Source organism: Nerophis lumbriciformis, linkage group LG02, assembly GCF_033978685.3.
Source record: "Nerophis lumbriciformis linkage group LG02, RoL_Nlum_v2.1, whole genome shotgun sequence".
Classification (NCBI taxonomy): Eukaryota; Metazoa; Chordata; class Actinopteri; order Syngnathiformes; family Syngnathidae; genus Nerophis; species Nerophis lumbriciformis.
In genome coordinates, this window is record NC_084549.2 from 34930306 (window position 1) to 34949598 (window position 19293).

At 39.5% G+C, this 19293-nt stretch overlaps 2 protein-coding genes across 3 annotated transcripts in view; one reads left to right on the forward strand and one right to left on the reverse strand.

Moving 5' to 3' along the window:
- The window catches only part of cdh23 (cadherin-related 23), a 626035-nt gene that overhangs the window by 518060 nt on the left and 88682 nt on the right, over nt 1-19293 (forward strand). The gene's annotated exons all lie outside the window — the stretch shown is intronic.
- The window catches only part of vsir (V-set immunoregulatory receptor), a 43789-nt gene continuing 25126 nt past the window's right edge, over nt 631-19293 (reverse strand). The window contains exons 2-7 of one of the 2 annotated variants that reach the window (XM_061961491.1): nt 16656-17060; nt 15004-15054; nt 14804-14914; nt 11648-11675; nt 11119-11294; nt 631-2310 (exon numbers count right to left, since the gene is read on the reverse strand). In XM_061961491.1, the coding sequence (XP_061817475.1) occupies nt 2273-2310; nt 11119-11294; nt 11648-11675; nt 14804-14914; nt 15004-15054; nt 16656-17060 (809 nt within the window). In that variant the 3' untranslated portion in view covers nt 631-2272. Of the gene's footprint in view, nt 2311-8111; nt 8530-11118; nt 11295-11647; nt 11676-14803; nt 14915-15003; nt 15055-16655; nt 17061-19293 lie in introns of those variants that run through there. The other variant, XM_061961497.1, reaches the window with a different exon arrangement.

The window sequence follows — 19293 nt, forward strand, 5'->3', positions numbered from 1 at the left end:
TGATTGTCATGTCATGTTGGGATGTACATTGTTGACGCCGTCTTTGCTCCACAGTAAGTCTTTGCTGTCGTCCAGCATTCTGTTTTTGTTTACTTTGTAGCCAGTTCAGTTTTAGTTTTGTTCTGCATAGCCTTCCCTAAGCTTCAATGCCTTTTCTTAGGAGTACTCACCTTTTGTTTATTTTTAATTTAAGCATTAGACACCTTTTTACCTGCACGCTGCCTCCCTCTGTTTTCGACATCTACAAAGCAATTAGCTACCGGCTGCCACCTACTGATATGGAAGAGTATTACACAGTTACTCTGCTGAGCTCTAGACATCACCGACACTCAACAACAACACATCATTTGCAGACTATAATTACTGGTTTGCAAAAAATATTTTTTAACCCAAATAGCCTGGTGAAATTAGATAATCTCCCACGGCACACCAGAATGTATCTCACGGCACACTAGTGTGCCGCGGCACAGTGGTTGAAAAACACTGAGTTAGAACACTGTTCAATCGACTGTCTTTTATTATTGTTTTTTTTCTTTGAGCATCACTACCTCATAAACGGAACAACTTTGCACCATATTTAAGGTGATTCCCATGCCTGTTGGAACAAACACTAAAAACTCAGACACAAAGTTGGAGAGGAAGACCATATTTATTTACTGAGCTGCAATTCTGATGATTTACGGACAGCCATAATATACAAAACAATGTTTTTATTCACACTATGAAAAACAGACATAAAATCCTCTTTGGCCACTTTATGATGAATGTAAATTTGCAAGAAAAACATACATACATACATATATCTATATACATATACACACACACACACACACACACACACTACCCTGTTCTGTGAACCTGCAACACAATACCAAGAAGCACTTTCTGTACACTCATAGTGAGGAACTGACCGTTCCTCACAGTCGCCATGGCTACGTTATCTCTGCTGTCACTCACCCACATTGATGAGAGTACAAGTACCGTATTTTTTGGACTATAAGTCGCAGTTTTTTTCATAGTTTGGCCAGGCTCAAGTGCGACTTATATATGTTTTTTTCCTTCTTTATTATGCGTTTTCGGCAGGTGCGACTTATACTCCGAAAAATACGGTAACTGATCTAAAGCCACCACCACATTTACTGTACAAAGAGGGCGTCGCAAAGTTTTATATTATTTTTCTAATAAAGACTTTGGGCTATTATTATTATTATCAAACTATAGATGATAAAGGAACTCAAAGTTTTGATTGTGCTCGGCAGGGAAGATATATTTAGAGCAGAAAAGGACACATCTTGTTTTCTACTTTCACGTCTTCAGTTCAGCTCACTTGAAACCTTGAACCTGCTTGATGATCTGCAACTTTTGCAGAACTGGAAGGAACACAGAAATGTAAACACGCTGCAGATTTACAGTGACTAGACCCCTCTTTTTAGCACACAACCTCCTTGGTTTTGGTCTGTGCATGTGGTGTGGGATTATTTCACCACTTAATGCTGCATTAATAATCACACTGTGATTGACCGAGCACCTATAGTCATCTGGGATTTGCATCTTGCTGGAAGTAGGGATGGACAGAATCTGACTATTTGGCCCACAGTATGTTCAAATAGGGAAGCATGGTGGGCTATAGATAGCCTGTTGGCCCTTAGAGTCACGAGATCAAGGGTTCAAATCTTCACCTGTCCAATTTTGTGTGTAATTTGCAAGTTATCCCCGTTCCCAAAAACATGCACGTTATGTTAGACAGCCTAAATTGTCCATATTGTTGTCTATATGTTCCCTGTGATTGGCCAGTACAGGGGGTACCCAGCTGGGCAGACTCCAGCTCACCTGTAACAATCGATCGGTATATAAAAAAAAAAAGAATAGTTTTGACCGCGTGCCTAACAAACGAAATTGATCCAAACATGAACACCACTGGTCACATATGAATTTTGCTGAAATATCAACTTGTCCATAAGCCCTCATACACTTTCATCCACAGCAAAATAAGTTTACGATCACAAGTTTGTTTCTGGCCTCCAGCTGTTGTGACAGGTGCAGGAAGGAGTGTTTCGAAGCCCAAATGCGGTCAGTCTGTTGCCTCCTCCGGACTAGACGTGGTAACGCGGACATTCCCAGGCGAGGTAATTGTGAGACAGACCATGGGAAATGTTGCTCTGAAAGCAGAGAGATGAAGACAAGAAGCCGCAAAGCTGTTTCCAGGTCAGCAGTTAGAGCGAGTAGGGGGCGGCGGTTTGATCCCTTTTTGCGAGGTGGGCGGGGAGTCTCTTTAAAGCAGAAGCATGTCTGGGGACTCAGGGATGGTGTCTGTAATGCAGAAGAGTGCAGCTGAGTAAGAGAGGAGTCCTCACAGGCTTTCTGTGGATTTTTAGGAATACACTCAAGCACTACAAATATGAAGATAGTTATCATTGACTCTCTGCCATTGTATCGTGTGTGGGTGTGTGTGTGTGTGTTCTTGTATTTCTACCCTTCTTGAGACATCAACAAGGAAAAGTACCTTCCATATGAGGACCGGTGAACAAGTTAGGACCGAAATCATGCTCCCAATACAGAAAACCACTGCATCGAATAGAGAGCCAAATACTGGAGTCTGTGAACATTGCTCCAAAGTCAGGATTTTTGGTTGATTTAATGTGCATACAAAAGTGAACATTGACAGGTGCAAAGGCAGCAATATATGAATAAACAAGACGGCAGCTGAAGGACTTCCCTTTTCATTCCCGAAAAAACCCGGCAGGTGAACAGCTGATTTTACAACTTCCGGTGCTGACATAATTATATATATTTAAAAAAAAAATGTATATAGAGACATACTGTAATAACTTGAAGTAAATAATGAACATTAAAAACCAATTACAAACAAATCAAATGAAGTAAAAGCTTACCTTTTTTATATTTGCGTTGTTTGTATATTAAAATATATTATCCATCCCATCCATTTTCTACTGCTTATTCCCTTCGGGGTCGCGGGGGGCGCTGGAGCCTATCTCAGCTACAATCGGGCGGAAGGCGGGGTACACCCTGGACAAGTCGCCACCTCATCGCAGGGCCAACACAGATGGACAGACAACATTCACACTCACATTCACACACTAGGGCCAATTTAGCACTAAATATATTATTAATATTGTAAATACAAATCTTTATATATCTAGAAAGGGTGGTCCTAAAGATGTAGGCATTTGTCGGAGGTCTCAAGAAGGTAACAAATACAAGAATGTGTGCACGTGTTGGAGGGGGTTCATAAATGCATGAATGATGCATAAAACCTACAGCTGAAGTACAGTTTAATGTCCTTAGAGGGACTGTTTTAGGAAAACCCAACTTTCCTTACCTATTGGTACCTGCTGTTGTGTATTTGGAGTCTGCATTAGTCCTGAAAATAATTGAGAACCACTGCCATTTGCCTACAAAAGTGTTTCCTATTATGCAAAACCAACTTTTCTTACCTGTGAGTACCTGTTTTTGTGTGTTTGGACCCCAATAACCATGGAGGCATGGCAGAGATATTTCTAAAACAATATTGCCTTCTTCCAAACCTCCTACAAACTGAGCCGATTGGAATTTGACACTTCAGTGACGTATTTTGCTTGAGTCAGCGGATATCTTAATATGCAGTATGGTAGAGGTTTACTCAAAGAGCTTTGCGTGAGTCTGCCATCTTGAGCTGACCAACACGCCGGATTGTAGTCAGCTGGAGGCGTGTCTTAATGAAATTAAACATTGGATGTCCGCTAACTTCTTGCAACTCAACGCCAAGAAAACGGAAATGCTGATTATCGGTCCTGCTAAACACCGACATTTATTTAATAATACCACCTTAACATTTGACAACCAAACAATTACACAAGGCGAATCAGTAAAGAATCTGGGTATTATCTTCGACCCAACTCTCTCGTTTGAATCACACATTAAGAGTGTTACTAAAACGGCCTTCTTTCATCTCCGTAATATCGCTAAAATTCGTTCTATTTTATCCACTAGCGACGCTGAGATCATTATTCATGCGTTCGTTACGTCTCGTCTCGACTACTGTAACGTATTATTTTCGGGTCTCCCTATGTCTAGCATTAAAAAATTACAATTGGTACAAAATGCGGCTGCTAGACTTTTGACAAGAACAAGAAAGTTTGATCATATTACGCCTATACTGGCTCACCTGCACTGGCTTCCTGTGCACTTAAGAAGTGACTTTAAGGTTTTACTACTTACGTATAAAATACTACACGGTCTAGCTCCGTCCTATCTTGTCGATTGTATTGTACCATATGTCCCGGCAAGAAATCTGCGTTCAAAGAACTCCGGCTTATTAGTGATTCCCAGAGCCCAAAAAAAGTCTGCGGGCTATAGAGCGTTTTCTATTCGGGCTCCAGTACTATGGAATGCCCTCCCGGTAACAATTAGAGATGCTACCTCAGTAGAAGCATTTAAGTCCCATCTTAAAACTCATTTGTATACTCTAGCCTTTAAATAGCCCCCCTGTTGGACCAGTTGATCTGCCGTTTCTTTTCTTTTCTCCTCTGCTCCCCTTTTCCTTGAGGGGGCGGGGGGCACAGGTCCGGTGGCCATGGATGAAGTGCTGGCTGTCCAGAGTCGGGACCCGGGGTGGACCGCTCGCCTGTGCATCGGCTGGGAACATCTCTACGCTGCTGACCCGTCTCCGCTCGGGATGGTGTCCTGCTGGCCCCACTATGGACTGGACTCTTACTATTATGTTGGATCCACTATGGACTGGACTCTCACAATATTATGTCAGACCCACTCGACATCCATTGCTTTCGGTCTCCCCTAGAGGGGGGGGGTTACCCACATATGCGGTCCTCTCCAAGGTTTCTCATAGTCATTCACATCGACGTCCCACTGGGGTGAGTTTTTCCTTGCCCGTATGTGGGCTTTGTACCGAGGATGTCGTTGTGGCTTGTGCAGCCCTTTGAGACACTTGTGATTTAGGGCTATATAAATAAAGATTGATTGATTGATTGATTGATCTTTATTTCGTTTTAGTCAGTAAGTTCCTTATTCTTCTCTATCCTCTTGTTGTGGGGCAGACTGGCTCGTACATGCACATGCATGCTAAAATCCCCAGCCGTTATCATTTATAATAGAAAGTAGTGTAGTGTATAGTTCTAACTTAAATCTGTCAGTAGACTTGATATGGAAGCACTTAAACCTACAACATGGCTGACGGGATGGACACGCAGTGGAAAGGAGGTTGGCATGGAGGAGGGCACGTAAATGGTAGAGTGGCCGTGCGCAACCCGAGGGTCCCTGGTTCAATCCCCACCTAGTACAAACCTCGTCATGTCCGTTGTGTCCTGAGCAAGACACTTCACCCTTGCTCCTGATGGGTGCTGGTTAGCGCCTTGCATGGCAGCTCCCTCCATCAGTGTGTGAATGTGTGTGTGAATGGGTAAATGTGGAAGCAGTGTCAAAGCGCTTTGAGTACCTTGAAGGTAGAAAAGCGCTATACAAGTACAACCCATTTATCATTTATTTATTTAAATAAGACCGCCCGCAAAATGGCGCATTCTAAAGGGACAGTCAGATAGAGCGGCTTGAAGGTGGTCTGTAAAACACAAAGCGCCTGATTTACTAAGATCCAAATCCCACGTGGTAAAAAGCGTGTGCAATCTAAAACATAGGGTGTACTACTAGGGGGCGTCTTGCGTATGATTTACTAAAACTGTGTGTGCAATTGTAAAGTGGTGCAGACCGCCTTATTTAAATGAGGATTTACTGTGGACTATAAAGGGCATCACCATGGAGACATACACTCTCATTTACTGCACATTCATGTTATCATGCTCCTAACTGTGGCAATTTGCCATGTTTTCAAACATGCAGGAGGCATGTACCACTTTTTATGGGCAATTTTGCAGAAGTCCTGCAATGCATCTACAATAAAACCTTCAGCAGTTTTTTTTAACTGCTGAAGGTGCACTAATTGGTGAGAGGCTGCACTTACTCTGCTCAAGACGCAAAAAAAATGCATACCTAAAGAAACATTTTTAATAATATATATTCAATGGGGAAATTAAAAAAAAAATATTAAAGGACACCAAAACGCATCAATTGAATTTGTTTTATTTAATCAGCCCCTTCAGTCCTCTTGCAGCTATGAAATTATAAAATAATATTGCTGAAAAGACAAGTCAAATTTTTGATTTATTTCTGACAGTCCACCAAAATAAAGGAGGACTCGCGTCTGTCGATCCTACAAGCAGAACTGTCAGTTTGCGCGTCCTCTCACACATGCTAAATAAAATGCTAAACAGTGCTCGCAAAATGGTGATGAGTGTTGATAAATCACATTGCATGTGCTAAACAATTATATTTGCATCTTCTCCTTCCAGTATTATGCATGTTTTGATTATCAGCATATATTTTGCATATTAACGAAGACAGATGCAAAATGGATTGCACGCCTCAATCTGCTCACTAAACAGACACAATCCACTTAGCACAAGCAAAGCTGATCTACTAAATGTGTGCAATCAGGTGTGCACCTGTTTTAGGACACACAAACCACTAGTAAATCAGGCCCAAAATGTGCAAAATTTGAACCAAATCATCACCGTTACATGTTATACAGTATAAACCACGAGGAAGTGTTTTGAATGTAGAAACAACATCTTAATAAGACTGATTTAGAAGGCTTTGTTTTGTTAAATGCAAAATTTAGACGACTGTCCAATGAAGAACTTAGCTTTTTCCTACCCCAGAATGTGTTTAACCACGAAGCCTTTTAAAATGGCTTAGAAAAAACAAGATTTCAAGTGTAAGTTGCAACACGTAACAATAAGAGGAAATTGCTGCTCAGCAAGTTCCGCACAGCTTAAGGTTAGTGGACCAAAAGCTGAAGTGTGCCTTTTACTCACACAACACATAACATGAAATTGTGTTGTTTGTTTTGCATCACATCTTTTAGCAGGGAAAATCCAACTTGAAGACCCAAAAAGGCTTTTGTTTCGTAACCATGGCTCTTTTAGAGAGGGTGGTTTCAAATGGTAGATGAGAGATATCTTGATAGTCTTTGAAGGTCAGTAATGATAAGATGGCTAGGTGTGAAAAACAGATACAAATGGAAAAGCTGGGGCTTTTCAGCTTTGTGGACTATTTGTGTTCTTCGTCACATCTGTCGCAAGGCGTCTGATTTCAGTGCTCACGCAATTTTGCGCAACACTTCCAGCAAATGCAGGCCGTTTCAACACATTGACTCCATGGTTACTTTTCTATTGCGTCTATTCTAATTTTGAAATGTTTTCCTTTGAATTTCTGCAATAGGAGTCATGTCTGACGTGACTAAAGTTGTCGGTAGAAATACAATAACTTGACTTAATAATTTGTAGTAATTTGGGCTATCTTTAAATAGTCTGAGATTCGACGATTCAAATCGGAGGAGTCTGGTTCGACTATCAACCTCGCAGTCGAGTAGTCTGATATTAACAGCCCCCTGATCTCCCATCCGTGGGAGAAAGGCAAGTTCAGTACTGTACCTGCTGAGACCCAGATGTGTTGGGATAGTGGATCAATTGCGTTCATCTCTTCTTTAAATATTAGTATAATACTATTATGTGCAGACAAATAGTTTTCAGAGAGAATTCATTTCTGATTTCAATTTTGACTGTCACACAAAAGAGCGCTCACTGTTTCCGGTCACTGCTTCCCGACGCAGTTTCCTGGTGTGACGTCACATAATCAGCTGCAGCTACATATGCAGGATGTTTCTACATGTGGGACGTGATCAAGGCTCATCGGGACACGCTGCTGTCAGACACAACTCGCCGTGCCATCACGTGCCTCTTTACGGTCGCGATCGGCCCGCTGGAAATTGGACACGACGCTGCCCAGGAAGCGCCGTCTCGCCCCTGAGGTGTAACGCTTCTTTTGCTGGTTCACATGCAGAAACTGTTAGGACTTTTACTTTTAATATTTCGTCTTGTTTGATGTCTTCTTGGTGCTGCACCAGAGCGAGAACCTCATACTGTTGTTTAACCTTTTATTGAGGCAAAAAAGTCAGAAATCAGATCTTTGTTCACTTTAATGAAAGTTTAGCTGCATTCCTTTTATATTTATCTTTAATCAACTTTAGTACGTGCTAGAGCATATATGTGACCCCTAGTGACCAGTCTGTATACAATCCTACCCCACATACCATAATGTATTCCTCCTTAAAAAATCTGTCGTGGATTCCACTGATCGTCAACAACGGGCAAAATCTAACAAATCATATAAATATTTAGTCGAGACAGCCCGAGTAATAATCTTTATGCTTAACACAACATTACAAATTCCAGTTTTTCTGTTGTTTCCTGGCCAGAATGCGACAATATGAGGTCAGAATATACAACCACAAATGCAGACCTTCCAACATGTACGTGCAGTGTTTCCCCCAGAAAATTTGTTAGTTAAGGTGGTGACTTTCCAGGGGGTGGAGACCGGGGAAGGGGGTGGGTGGGTGGAAGGATCGGTGGAACTCGGCCTGTCGCCATCACGTCTCCATCTCATCGCTGCCACCACAACCTGAGGGGGCAATAGACTACAGGCTGTGGTGAAGTAGGCCGGCTTCATCGCATGAAGAAGCCTACAACTTTTGGTTGTGTTTTCCGCTCCATTTGCTGAATGGCGATATACGATATATATCTCGATATTTTTTCCGTGAAGTAAAAACAAAACAGTCCTAGTTACCTGAGGCTTACCAAGTCAAAATAATGACTTACAAAGTCAAATTAATGACTTACTGTAAGTAAGCGTTTGCAATAAGCGTTTGAAAAAAGAGTTAAAAGTGGGGCGACATGCTGACATATGCTCAACTCATCATGCTTAATTTATTACAGCATTTGTGACGCCTGTAGTTGATTTTTATTATGTAAATGTTATATTTTTATCAACATGTGATAGCAGGGACCCTGCCATTTAAAACTAGGCTGCTACATTACTAATGATTAATGTAACTATAGCTGAAAAAAATAGTACAATAGCAATAGGAGAGACTTCATCCCTGAACACCATGGAGTTCATGTAGGCTTTATGATGAAGTTACATTATTATATCAACTATCAGATATAGAAACTCTTTATTTAACATAATGTCCTTTTTTGCTGCTTCAACACAGAAAAAGGTAAAGTGAAATAACTTAGTTGTTAATGCTTGTCTTTCTCTCAGACAGACAGGGCTTTGCTGTCCGTCACACGCACACACGCACACAGCACAGTGAGCTAACGTTACGCTAAAAGCTAATTAGCCTTCACCTCAAGGACTGCGAGCGAGCTGAGCTGCCGCTTATGTTTCTAGAACGTCAACAGGCTCATAGTGATATTACTAGTAGTTGCTATGGAGGTGTTTATTATAATTTGGGGAGAGTCCGCTGCATTATGCTCACCGGCTAAAAACCTTCCTGCTCACCACACCGTCTCTCCTCTCTGCCTGCCTAAGCACTGACTACATGCGCTCTGAATACGCACTTCTGATTGGCTGTTACATGCACTCTGAATACGCACTGCTGATTGGCTGTTACCGCTCTGCGTGTAACCAATCAGATGGTTCTGTGGGTGGGACAATGCTGTGTGCTGCAGAGACGTACTGAGGCAGAACTAAGCGGAGCAGCTTGTTAAGACTTTAGTTTAGGCAGTGGCTCTTTGTTGTTAAGGCGGCCGCCTTAACAACAAAGCGCTGCGGGAAACCCTGACGTGTTTTTTGTACTTGACACACATTTAGAATTTTGAATATGCTTCTATCTTGGGGCCTTATTTTTTTTAAATGTGCATGGATTACAACATAAAACATTGCGTAAGCACAAACCTCAAAAGGTTCATACCCAAAAAATATATTTGATTTATAAAATCATGCTGCTCACACTTGTTCGCACTCATCTCATTATCAATCAAACCTGCAGTGTACAAAGAAGAGTCCCACCTTGGTGTCCTCCCACTACTCCTTACACAATCATAAGTGGTAATGCTAATTAGCTTCTGAAAATGTAAAAAAAAATGTTTTAAAGGATTATGTGTTGGTCTGTCATAGATGGACATGGCGACTCCGAAGAAGAAGGCAATATTTACAGATTGGTGCTTGTTATGTTACGCATCGTAACAAGATTATTTTTATAGGGCTAAGTAACGTCATAAATTGGAATGTCAATAATTGACCAGTCATAGAGTTAAGCTCATGGGTACCGAATTCGGTACATTTTTGGCAGCGACTGAATCCCACCGGTCTTACAGGGCACCGATTTACGCAAAACCTACCGGTGCCATTTTACGGTACAGTGGAACCTCGGTATACAAAGCCCTCGTTTATGAACTTTTTGAATGAACAACTATTAGATTGAGCCAAATATCCCTCTGTGTGCGAACCATGTGTCTGTGTTCCAACGCTTCATTCATTCATTTTGTGTCCCGATGGCAGCCATTTTGTGCTTGCTCGTATTGAAGAGATTGACGAAGGTGGCTTAGTACCACAGCAAATTAATTGTGATGAGAACGGACTTTCCTGGAAAAAGATTCCTAAGCGGGCCTAAATTACAGCGGAGGAGGAGACGCTACCTCTCCTTCAGCAGCGTCGCTTTCAAGAGCACACACACCCACGGCCTTTCCACACGTCCCCTCCCTTTCTCCCCTTGCCTGCACCTTTCTTTCCTTTCGCCAGCTGCTCATTTGCAGATGACAATGTAAGAGTGGATTTTACTTTTTAAAAAGTTTATTTTTATAGCAATATGGTTGTTAAAGTTAAGGATTTTTGTGATCTCTGATCGTTTGTGAGGGCATCAAAGGGATTTCTGTTTGTGTGTACTTGTCGAAAGAGAAGTGCATACAGGGCAGCTAAGCTTGTCGCCGTCGTTGTAAAGAGATAGTTTATCCATCACCCCCTTATGTTTGTTTGTTTGGCTATTAGAACATTTCTTGTGTGCAACCCACCTTTGCAAACGCCTTTTCCTCCGAGTCCGCATCAACATTTGCAAGAAATATGACAGTGATGAAATAATTCCACCAAAAACAACACTTCCCTTCTTTCTTTAAGTACCATCGCTTGCTAGACGAAGGAAGTTAACAAACTGAACAGTCGACAATAGTTGTGGTTGCTCACACTCTGAAGTCTACAAATGTGTCTTACCTTCTGCTGGGAAAAATACATCCCCATGTGCAGGAGGGGACATAGGGGTTTCTGGTTCAGATAACAGGTGCCGGCCTGTTCCTGAGGACTGCCGTGTCATAATCTGAGCAACAGTACGGGTCTTCACTTGTGGCGATTCCCCAAGAAACACTGGGTTCTCATGGCCCTGAGCTTCACTGAACACACAAAAAAAAGAGATGTCCACATTCTCAAAGGTTGCTGAACGCTTTTAGATGTTTCATGCAATGATTTTAAAGCTTGGTTTGTACTCAGCATTAAACTGCTTTACTCAGCCACAAACACAGTGAGTGAGGAGATAGCACACTGCAATACATTCTGTATCAGAGCCATATAATTCCAGAAGATGAAGGACTACTAATGGTAAACTTCATACTCTTGGCTGAATCTACAAATTGACTAACTCCAAAAAAAATAAAAAATTCCACATGAAAGTAATTTAAAAAGATCAGATGTGTTAAGGAACATGTCCTGTGAGAACAGCTGTCGAGCAGACTGTGGGAAAACATACCTGTCCATTCTTACCAACTCTTGTGCACCTGGGGGAGGGAGGAAATAGGAAATAGGTTATTGTGAATCAACTGGAACAAAGTGGAGCAACGCATATGAACAGCTTTCCCACTGTGTGAAATACAGTTCATCTAACTCTCAGACAGGAAATGTGTTTTCCGACAGAGCACTGTGATGAAAGTTATATAACATGTGTGCAATTTACATGTTATATGGAATTGTATGCATGTATGATTTAAATTGAACACATCATTGCTATGTTCGGATACTGTAGCAAAATTATATGTACAATATATAGTACCTTTTTACCTTTAAAGCAAAACGGGCAAATGAAATATTAGAAACCGCTCTAAGTATGACACAGTGCAACTGTACACCACAACACAATAATAAACACAGGACTTGATCTTCTAAAGCAGTGTGTCAAACACACGGCTCACTGGTCGGCTCAGGCCAGCAAACAGGTTTAAGGCGGTCAGTGAGATGAGTTTGCGAAGTATAAAGATGGGCTGAAATTTTTCATGAAAGAAACTGCTGTTTTAAATAAATCCACTGGACGTCGCAACAGCAATTCTGTTAGGCAAGCAAACAGTTTATTGGTGAATTGCACATGTGCAGTGTCTCTTTTCAGGATCCTAATCTGTGAGTGACCCAGAACAACTGAAGAAGAAGAAGACAAAGAACGGCGTCAGTGTCGTCAAAACAATTTTGTCGCAGTCAAGAGTTCCCTTCTATTTTTTTCATGTCCACAGACATGGAAAGTGAAAAAGAAAAGAGACGCCGCACGTGTGTAATGTACCACATCTCCAACCACTGAATTGGGATTAGAGAAAATAGTTTTCCACTCGCTGTTTTAATTCCTATTTTTGACTTTATAACACAATAACAAATTCGGATAATGGATAGCGATCATTTCCTGGGTTTTTTTAATTGCCAAACTAAAACCGGGGAAAATTGATTTTATGTTAAATATTTTTTCTATTTCAAATGAAAAGCGGATGGCCGCGACGTTCACTAACCGTATTTGATACCGAGAATAGTGTTATTATTTAATATCTATTCAGTATTTTATTCAATCCAAGTTAGGCGGAGACTTAAATTTTAAATGGCGTTGCAGATACACTACACTTAGGCAAAGTCTAAGTTCATTGTGTCCTTTGCTGTGTTTTTGAAACTGCACCAATTTTTTCCAAACATTTATACCAACTTGGAAGTGTTTTGTCAAGAGTATTATTTGTGATACGTACATTTTCAGAATGTGCTTATTCTACTTTTGGCCAAAGTAAATCAAAGAAAATCTGAAGTTGTCCTTATTTTAAATGATGTCCGGCCTACTTGGGATAAGATTTTCCTCCATGCGGCCCCTGAGCTTAAGTGAGTTTGACACCCCGTTTTTATGTATTAAAACATGTACAAACTTGATAACACAAGCAAAGCACTTTTTTGCAATTTTGCCTATTGTTCACAACCATTATGAAAGACACGACGACGGATATATATTTTTTTTAGTGCATTCTAAATATAAAATAAATGCGATCAAAAGCCAGTTTACAATGTAACCTATGGGAGCCGCTCTATTCTGCCTATTAAGCCCTTAAAACAACATCCAAACACCTCCTTTAAGGTTTTATATACATGATGTAAGTATTTATGTTATGTAGTAACGGGCACATTTTATAATAACATTTAATATTTACATATTTTGCCCTGCGATGAGGTGGAGACTTAGGGACAAGCGGTAGAAAATGGATGGATGGGATTTACGTATTTTAATCATTTTAAGCATATGCGGCGCATTAATTTCAATAACGCATCACAACGTTCGCTTTTTTTCTCTCCACTTGATCACTGATTACTACTCACTGGAGACTTAACGAAAGTCAACAAACATAATAAAACATCCCTTACTGTGCAATGTCTGCTGTCATTAAGATGCCGACTGATAGAATTTTGAGTTATTCCCGTTGAGATGACATAATCCTCTCTAAGAAAAGGGAGTGGAACCAAGCTTTTTTTCATGTTATTCTCGCCATTTCCGAGCCTAAATTGGCTGTCAAAGTGTATCAACTGGTCAGATTACGTCCTCGTATTTCTACTTTCAAAGTGAGAAGCATTATTTATGATCTCCAATAAAGCTTGACGAGCAAGGAAACAAGGAAGTAGCTGATCAGTCGATCATGTCAACATCGGCATGCATGCTTGTGACCATGGCGCCGCTATAAATAGTTTGTCTGCGTTAGCACTTATCATAACAATATCATTAATATTTGGTTAATATTCAATTCACGAAATGTAAATGAGGTATTTTGGATGTTTTTTATTGGGTTTTATGGGCAGAACAGAGGACATCCCATTGGCTCCGCTGTAAGCAGACTTTTATTTAAATTTATTTACTAGTTAGACTGCATTAAAACCAAATACAACCATCGTCATGTCTTTCATATTGATTGTAAACAATAGGAACAATTCCTAAAAAAGTGCAGTTCCCATTTAGGTGAGCAAAATAAGGAGCGCAATCCATTTAGCGTGTCCTAATATATGCTGATCAGCAGAACAATATACAATACTGGGATGAGAAAATGCAAATATAATTATTTAGCGCATGCAGTATGATTTATCAAGACTGAAAGTGTTCTGTGGCCACAATCTGCACCAATTATCAATTGTACACACAGTTTTAATAGCTCACACTTAACACGCTCACTAATGGTACACGCAATTTTTTATTATACACACACTATTTAGCGCGTGATATTTGGATTTTAGTAGATTGGCCTGTAATGTTCAATGAATGCCTCTCAATGCCCTGTGTCATTGAAAAACAACGCACTAGTGTGACGGTTTTTGTTCGTAAATCTGCTGAAGACTAAAACTTACAAAAACTGAATACAATTTTCCCATAAGAAATTTTGATAACTAGTTTTGATACATGCAATGTTTGGCCATACGATAAAGGGGTAAACCGGTAAAGTTTTGGCAAAAAATGTTCAACAACCAAATCATATAAAAAGTGGGGCATACCAAAACCGGGGTACCTCAGTATAGAGTTGTAGCAGCAGAATTGTTTTTTGATTTTTCAGCGATTGCAGTGAATGGCATTAGATTATATAAATTCATGTAATGAAATGTCCCGTTCCTGCAAAAGTAAAATACGTACGTCTGTTTGACTGATTGTTCTGCCTCTGTCTGTAGACGAGTAGCAGAATAACAGGCATTGAAAGTAGAGCCAAGATGCAGGCTGCTATGGCCAAGGCGACAGGCACAGCCCCTGTGGATGGCGAAAATAGAATGTGAGTTACATGTTAAGTAAACTAAAACAAAATTACAAGTAAGTTGTTTTATAGGCTAGTTGCATACCTCCAGGTAGTGTAATATCTGTGAATGAGCATTCTTGAGATACATTTCTTCCTGTAAAGGGAAGACAAATATGTTCTAATGCATTGTATTGCAGAATAAATAAATAGACATAATCATCCAAATGAATGTAGAATTCAAAAACAGAACTTAATGCACTGACATCACATAATACATCAGTTTGCACAGGATCTAAGTGCATTTGTAAACGTTTTAGAGTGATTATATTTATAATAAAGTGAAACGATTTCGGTTTATGTGACGTCAGCTCACTTCCTGTTGTAGACACCTCCGTCCTTGTCATATTCCTCCATGTATAGATCTATAACATAACTAAGAGAGCGCAGCCTGTAGCTTCAATGAGCACAATTGAATAGTTTAGTTGCCTAGACAGCAATGTGTCTATACAAGTTAAGATCATTGGGGTATGAAATTTCTTAATGGGGAAAGATGTTAATATATTTTGTATTCATATTAGTATTTTAGATAGCTAGCGGGCTAGCGCGAGCTGGTCCGTGAGTTCATCAAAGTTTGGATTTCAATCACGGTATTTTGATCATTTTAATTAAAACTTGACAATGAGGAATACACAGCTAAACATACTACACTACACATTGTAGGGGAATACAAAAAAGCGTAGCTAACCACTAAGTTAGAGGTCCTGAAACAGGGGTGGCTGGATTGATACAAATATCGACAGTAACGATACCAAGTTAATTATCAGTAGATCAAGATTCAAGATGCTTTATTATTGTCCATTCTTTAACATGTACAAGACACATAAGAACTGAAATTTCATTTTCGGCACAGTCCCACTAAGAGCAGACATACGTTACAAGGGGACAAGACGGGACCGCCAACGGAACAGCCACTTACAGCACTCCTTAAAAAAAAGATACTACAGAGAATCGATATTTTGTACTATCAAAGTCATTTTTGTTATTGTTTACAAACTCAGGAAATACGTTTTAGACAAAAGATGACTTTTAAGTGCAAATACCAAATGAAACAAATCAGAAACAACAGTAGTTTTTGGATATGTTTAGTTATTTTGCTCTTTTGATTTTATTTTGCCTTGAAATAATGTATGTAATAATAGGGAGTGATTAAAATATTTAATTGATATCCTGTGTTTTTGACCGATTATAATTGTGATCAAAAATGTAATCAGTCATTGATGTTTCAACAGAAAGTAAACAACTATCAACAATAAATTAACAAATAGAATACGGTAATAGTTTTGACAAAAAACTACAACTGGTAATGGTGTAATATGATACCACATAGGTTATCACCTTTGTAACACTTTTTGAAATGGTTCTATTATTATTTACGTATCCAATAATGTATTGCGATATATATTGTTATCGCAGGAAGCTGATATATTTATAGCGGTATAGATTTTAGGACATATTGTCCATCCTTAGTGTTACAATAACATATTTTCTAATAACAAGAACAACTGTTAAAAGTGTGACGCATAATGCACTTCTGTGCTTATTTATTAACTATTGTAAAGAGTAAAGAATGTTAACAGGGAATCTACCTGAGTATTACAGGAGAGCTTGAAAAAATCTAATTAGAGAAACCAATTGAAAACAATCTGTGATACTGGAGGCTCCACTGTAATACCATGTTCGTGGTGACATACTTACGTGGTGTCACGTGCAGTATCAAATGGGCGTGGGCACGCTGCACATGTTTGTGGTCCTGCTGAAGGTCAAGGACCATACAGCAGTAACGACCCTGGTCTGCAAAGGTCACATTCTGCATTACCATCCAGAAGTTGCTGTTTGAAGTTCCAAATTTCAACCCGGCTGGCAAACTGTGGTTTCCATGCGTATGACCGTACGTCATGTGGCGTGGTCCCACCACTCGTGTGCAGTGTTGGTCAGTGTGTGGCGTGAAAAGCCAGGCATGCTTTAAGACGTCGGAGGGTGCCAAGGCAGTCCCTGTCTGAACACACTCAGGTGTGAATGTTGCTCCTTCTGGACAGGTCCAGAAAAGGTGGGTGGTGGAAATACCCAATGAGGACAGGGACTGGAATGTCTTGCTGGTAACTGGAAGGATGAAGCAAACGGAGAAGAAATTAAAACCAAATTAGACGTTGCAGCTGTTTTTTCCTTTCGACTACAGTATGTGCTGCTTGACTGTATTGTTCCCATTACAAATTGGAGGAATGAGGAAAGGATGTGATTCTTAACTTACAAATGTTTAATGACTATCAGACATGAATGAGAAAAACATGTGGACAATTATCTTCAGTACTTTTATTGATTAAAGGTTACATGACAATTTGAAACATGCCACCTTTACATCTTTATGTTTGCTCTGAGGATATAATTTAGCCCCAAAACCTGCCTGTTTCCACCAGTCAACACACAAATAATCACAATGCAAAACAAACAATAGTAGCGAACATTTCCTGGGCATTACAAGACTTAAAGTACAACACTCCATGCACTATTTCAGTGCATGACATACTTCCTGGTTTTTGTGAGCATTGGGTCTGAACAGCTAGCTTCCTGTTCCGTATATTTGTGGTTATACTGGCACTGCCTAAAATAGATCCACCAAACAATACACTGCTCTTTAAAACATTAGGTACAGTTTTTTATTGACATCCAATGAACAAGCTGTGTCAAAGATTCTGCTTTTATTTAGGATGATATTGTACGGTTTAGTTTAACAGAGTGGGGTTCTCGTTTTAGACTTAGACTTAGACTTCCTTTTTATTGTCATTCAAATTTGAACTTTACAGCACAGATAAGAACGAAATTTCGTTACGTAAGCTCATGGTAGTGCAGGATAAAAAAGCAATACGGTGCATATATAAATAAAAAAATATATATAAATATACGTATGTATCCATCCATCCATTTTCTACCGCTTATTCCCTTCGGGGTCGCGGGGGGCATTGGAGCCTATCTCAGCTACAATCGGGCGGAAGGCGGGGAAAATAAATAAATATATATAAATATATATAAATAAATAAATAGATTACTGTACAGATAAATATATTGCACTTTTTCACATGCATCCACGTTTATGGATGTATGTTATATTGTATTTTTTATTCCAGCGAGTTAATCCATTTTGGGTGGAGTTGAGGGGATAATTTAACTTAATTATGATGCGTTCAAGAGTCTTACGGCTTGAGGCAAGAAGCTGTTACAGAACCTGGAGGTTCTGCTTCGGAGGCTGCTGAACCTCTTTCTAGAGTCCAGCAGTGAAAACAGTCCTTGGTGGGGGTGGGAGGAGTCTTTGCAGATTTTCTGAGCCCTGGTCAGGCAGCGGCTTTTTGCGATCTCCTGGATAGGAGGAAGAGGAGTCCTGATGATCTTTTCTGCCGTCCTCACCACTCTCTGGAGAGACTTCCAGTCTGAGGCATTGCAGGCTCCAGTCCAGACAGATATGCTGTTTTCAGAGCTAAATGAGGTAGCCATAATACACGACTGCTATTATATCAAGACCCTCTAAGAGGATCAATTCATTTCTCACATTTAACTCCCTTTTTTTTTTTTTTTTACATTTAACACACGTTTCTCACATTTAACTCATTTTCATCAAATTTAAGTTTAAGTTAAATGTTGACTCTAAATGTTTAATCTAAATGTTAATTCTCAACTTAAATTTTGAATCTAAATGTGAGCGCTAAATGTTAAATCTAAACCTAAATGTTAAATCTAAATATAAATGTTGAATCTAAATCCTAAATCTTAAATCTAAACCTAAATATTGAATCTGAATCTAAATCTTAAATCTAAATGTGAGCGCTAAATGTTAAATCCAAGCTTATATGTTAAAGCAGCACTAAGTAACTTTTCAACCTTCATAAAATATTTGTATAACTTTTGGGATGATACATCGACTTACAACTAGTTGATTGACACCTCTGTCATGGCCTGAGGGGGTCTGTATCGCTTTTACTGGCACTTACCAACTTTGAGGGGAGGTGGCAGGAACCCTCCCACACAGAAAACTACAAATAACTTGCTTTACAGCATACGTTATTCCCCCTTTCCCCATTTGAAATATTCATCTTTACACTTGGCGAGTGATTTAGCGCTTGGATTTAGATTTAAGATTTACATTTAAGATTTAGATTTAACATTTAGGTTTAGATTCAACATTTATATTTAGACTCAAGATTTAGATGTATTATTTATATAATGTATTATTTATATAATTTAATAATTACGATTTAAATGTAACATTTTTGTTTGGATTTAATGTTTAGATTCGATTTTTAATCATATTCAAGATTTAGATTTAGATGTAACATTTAGAGCA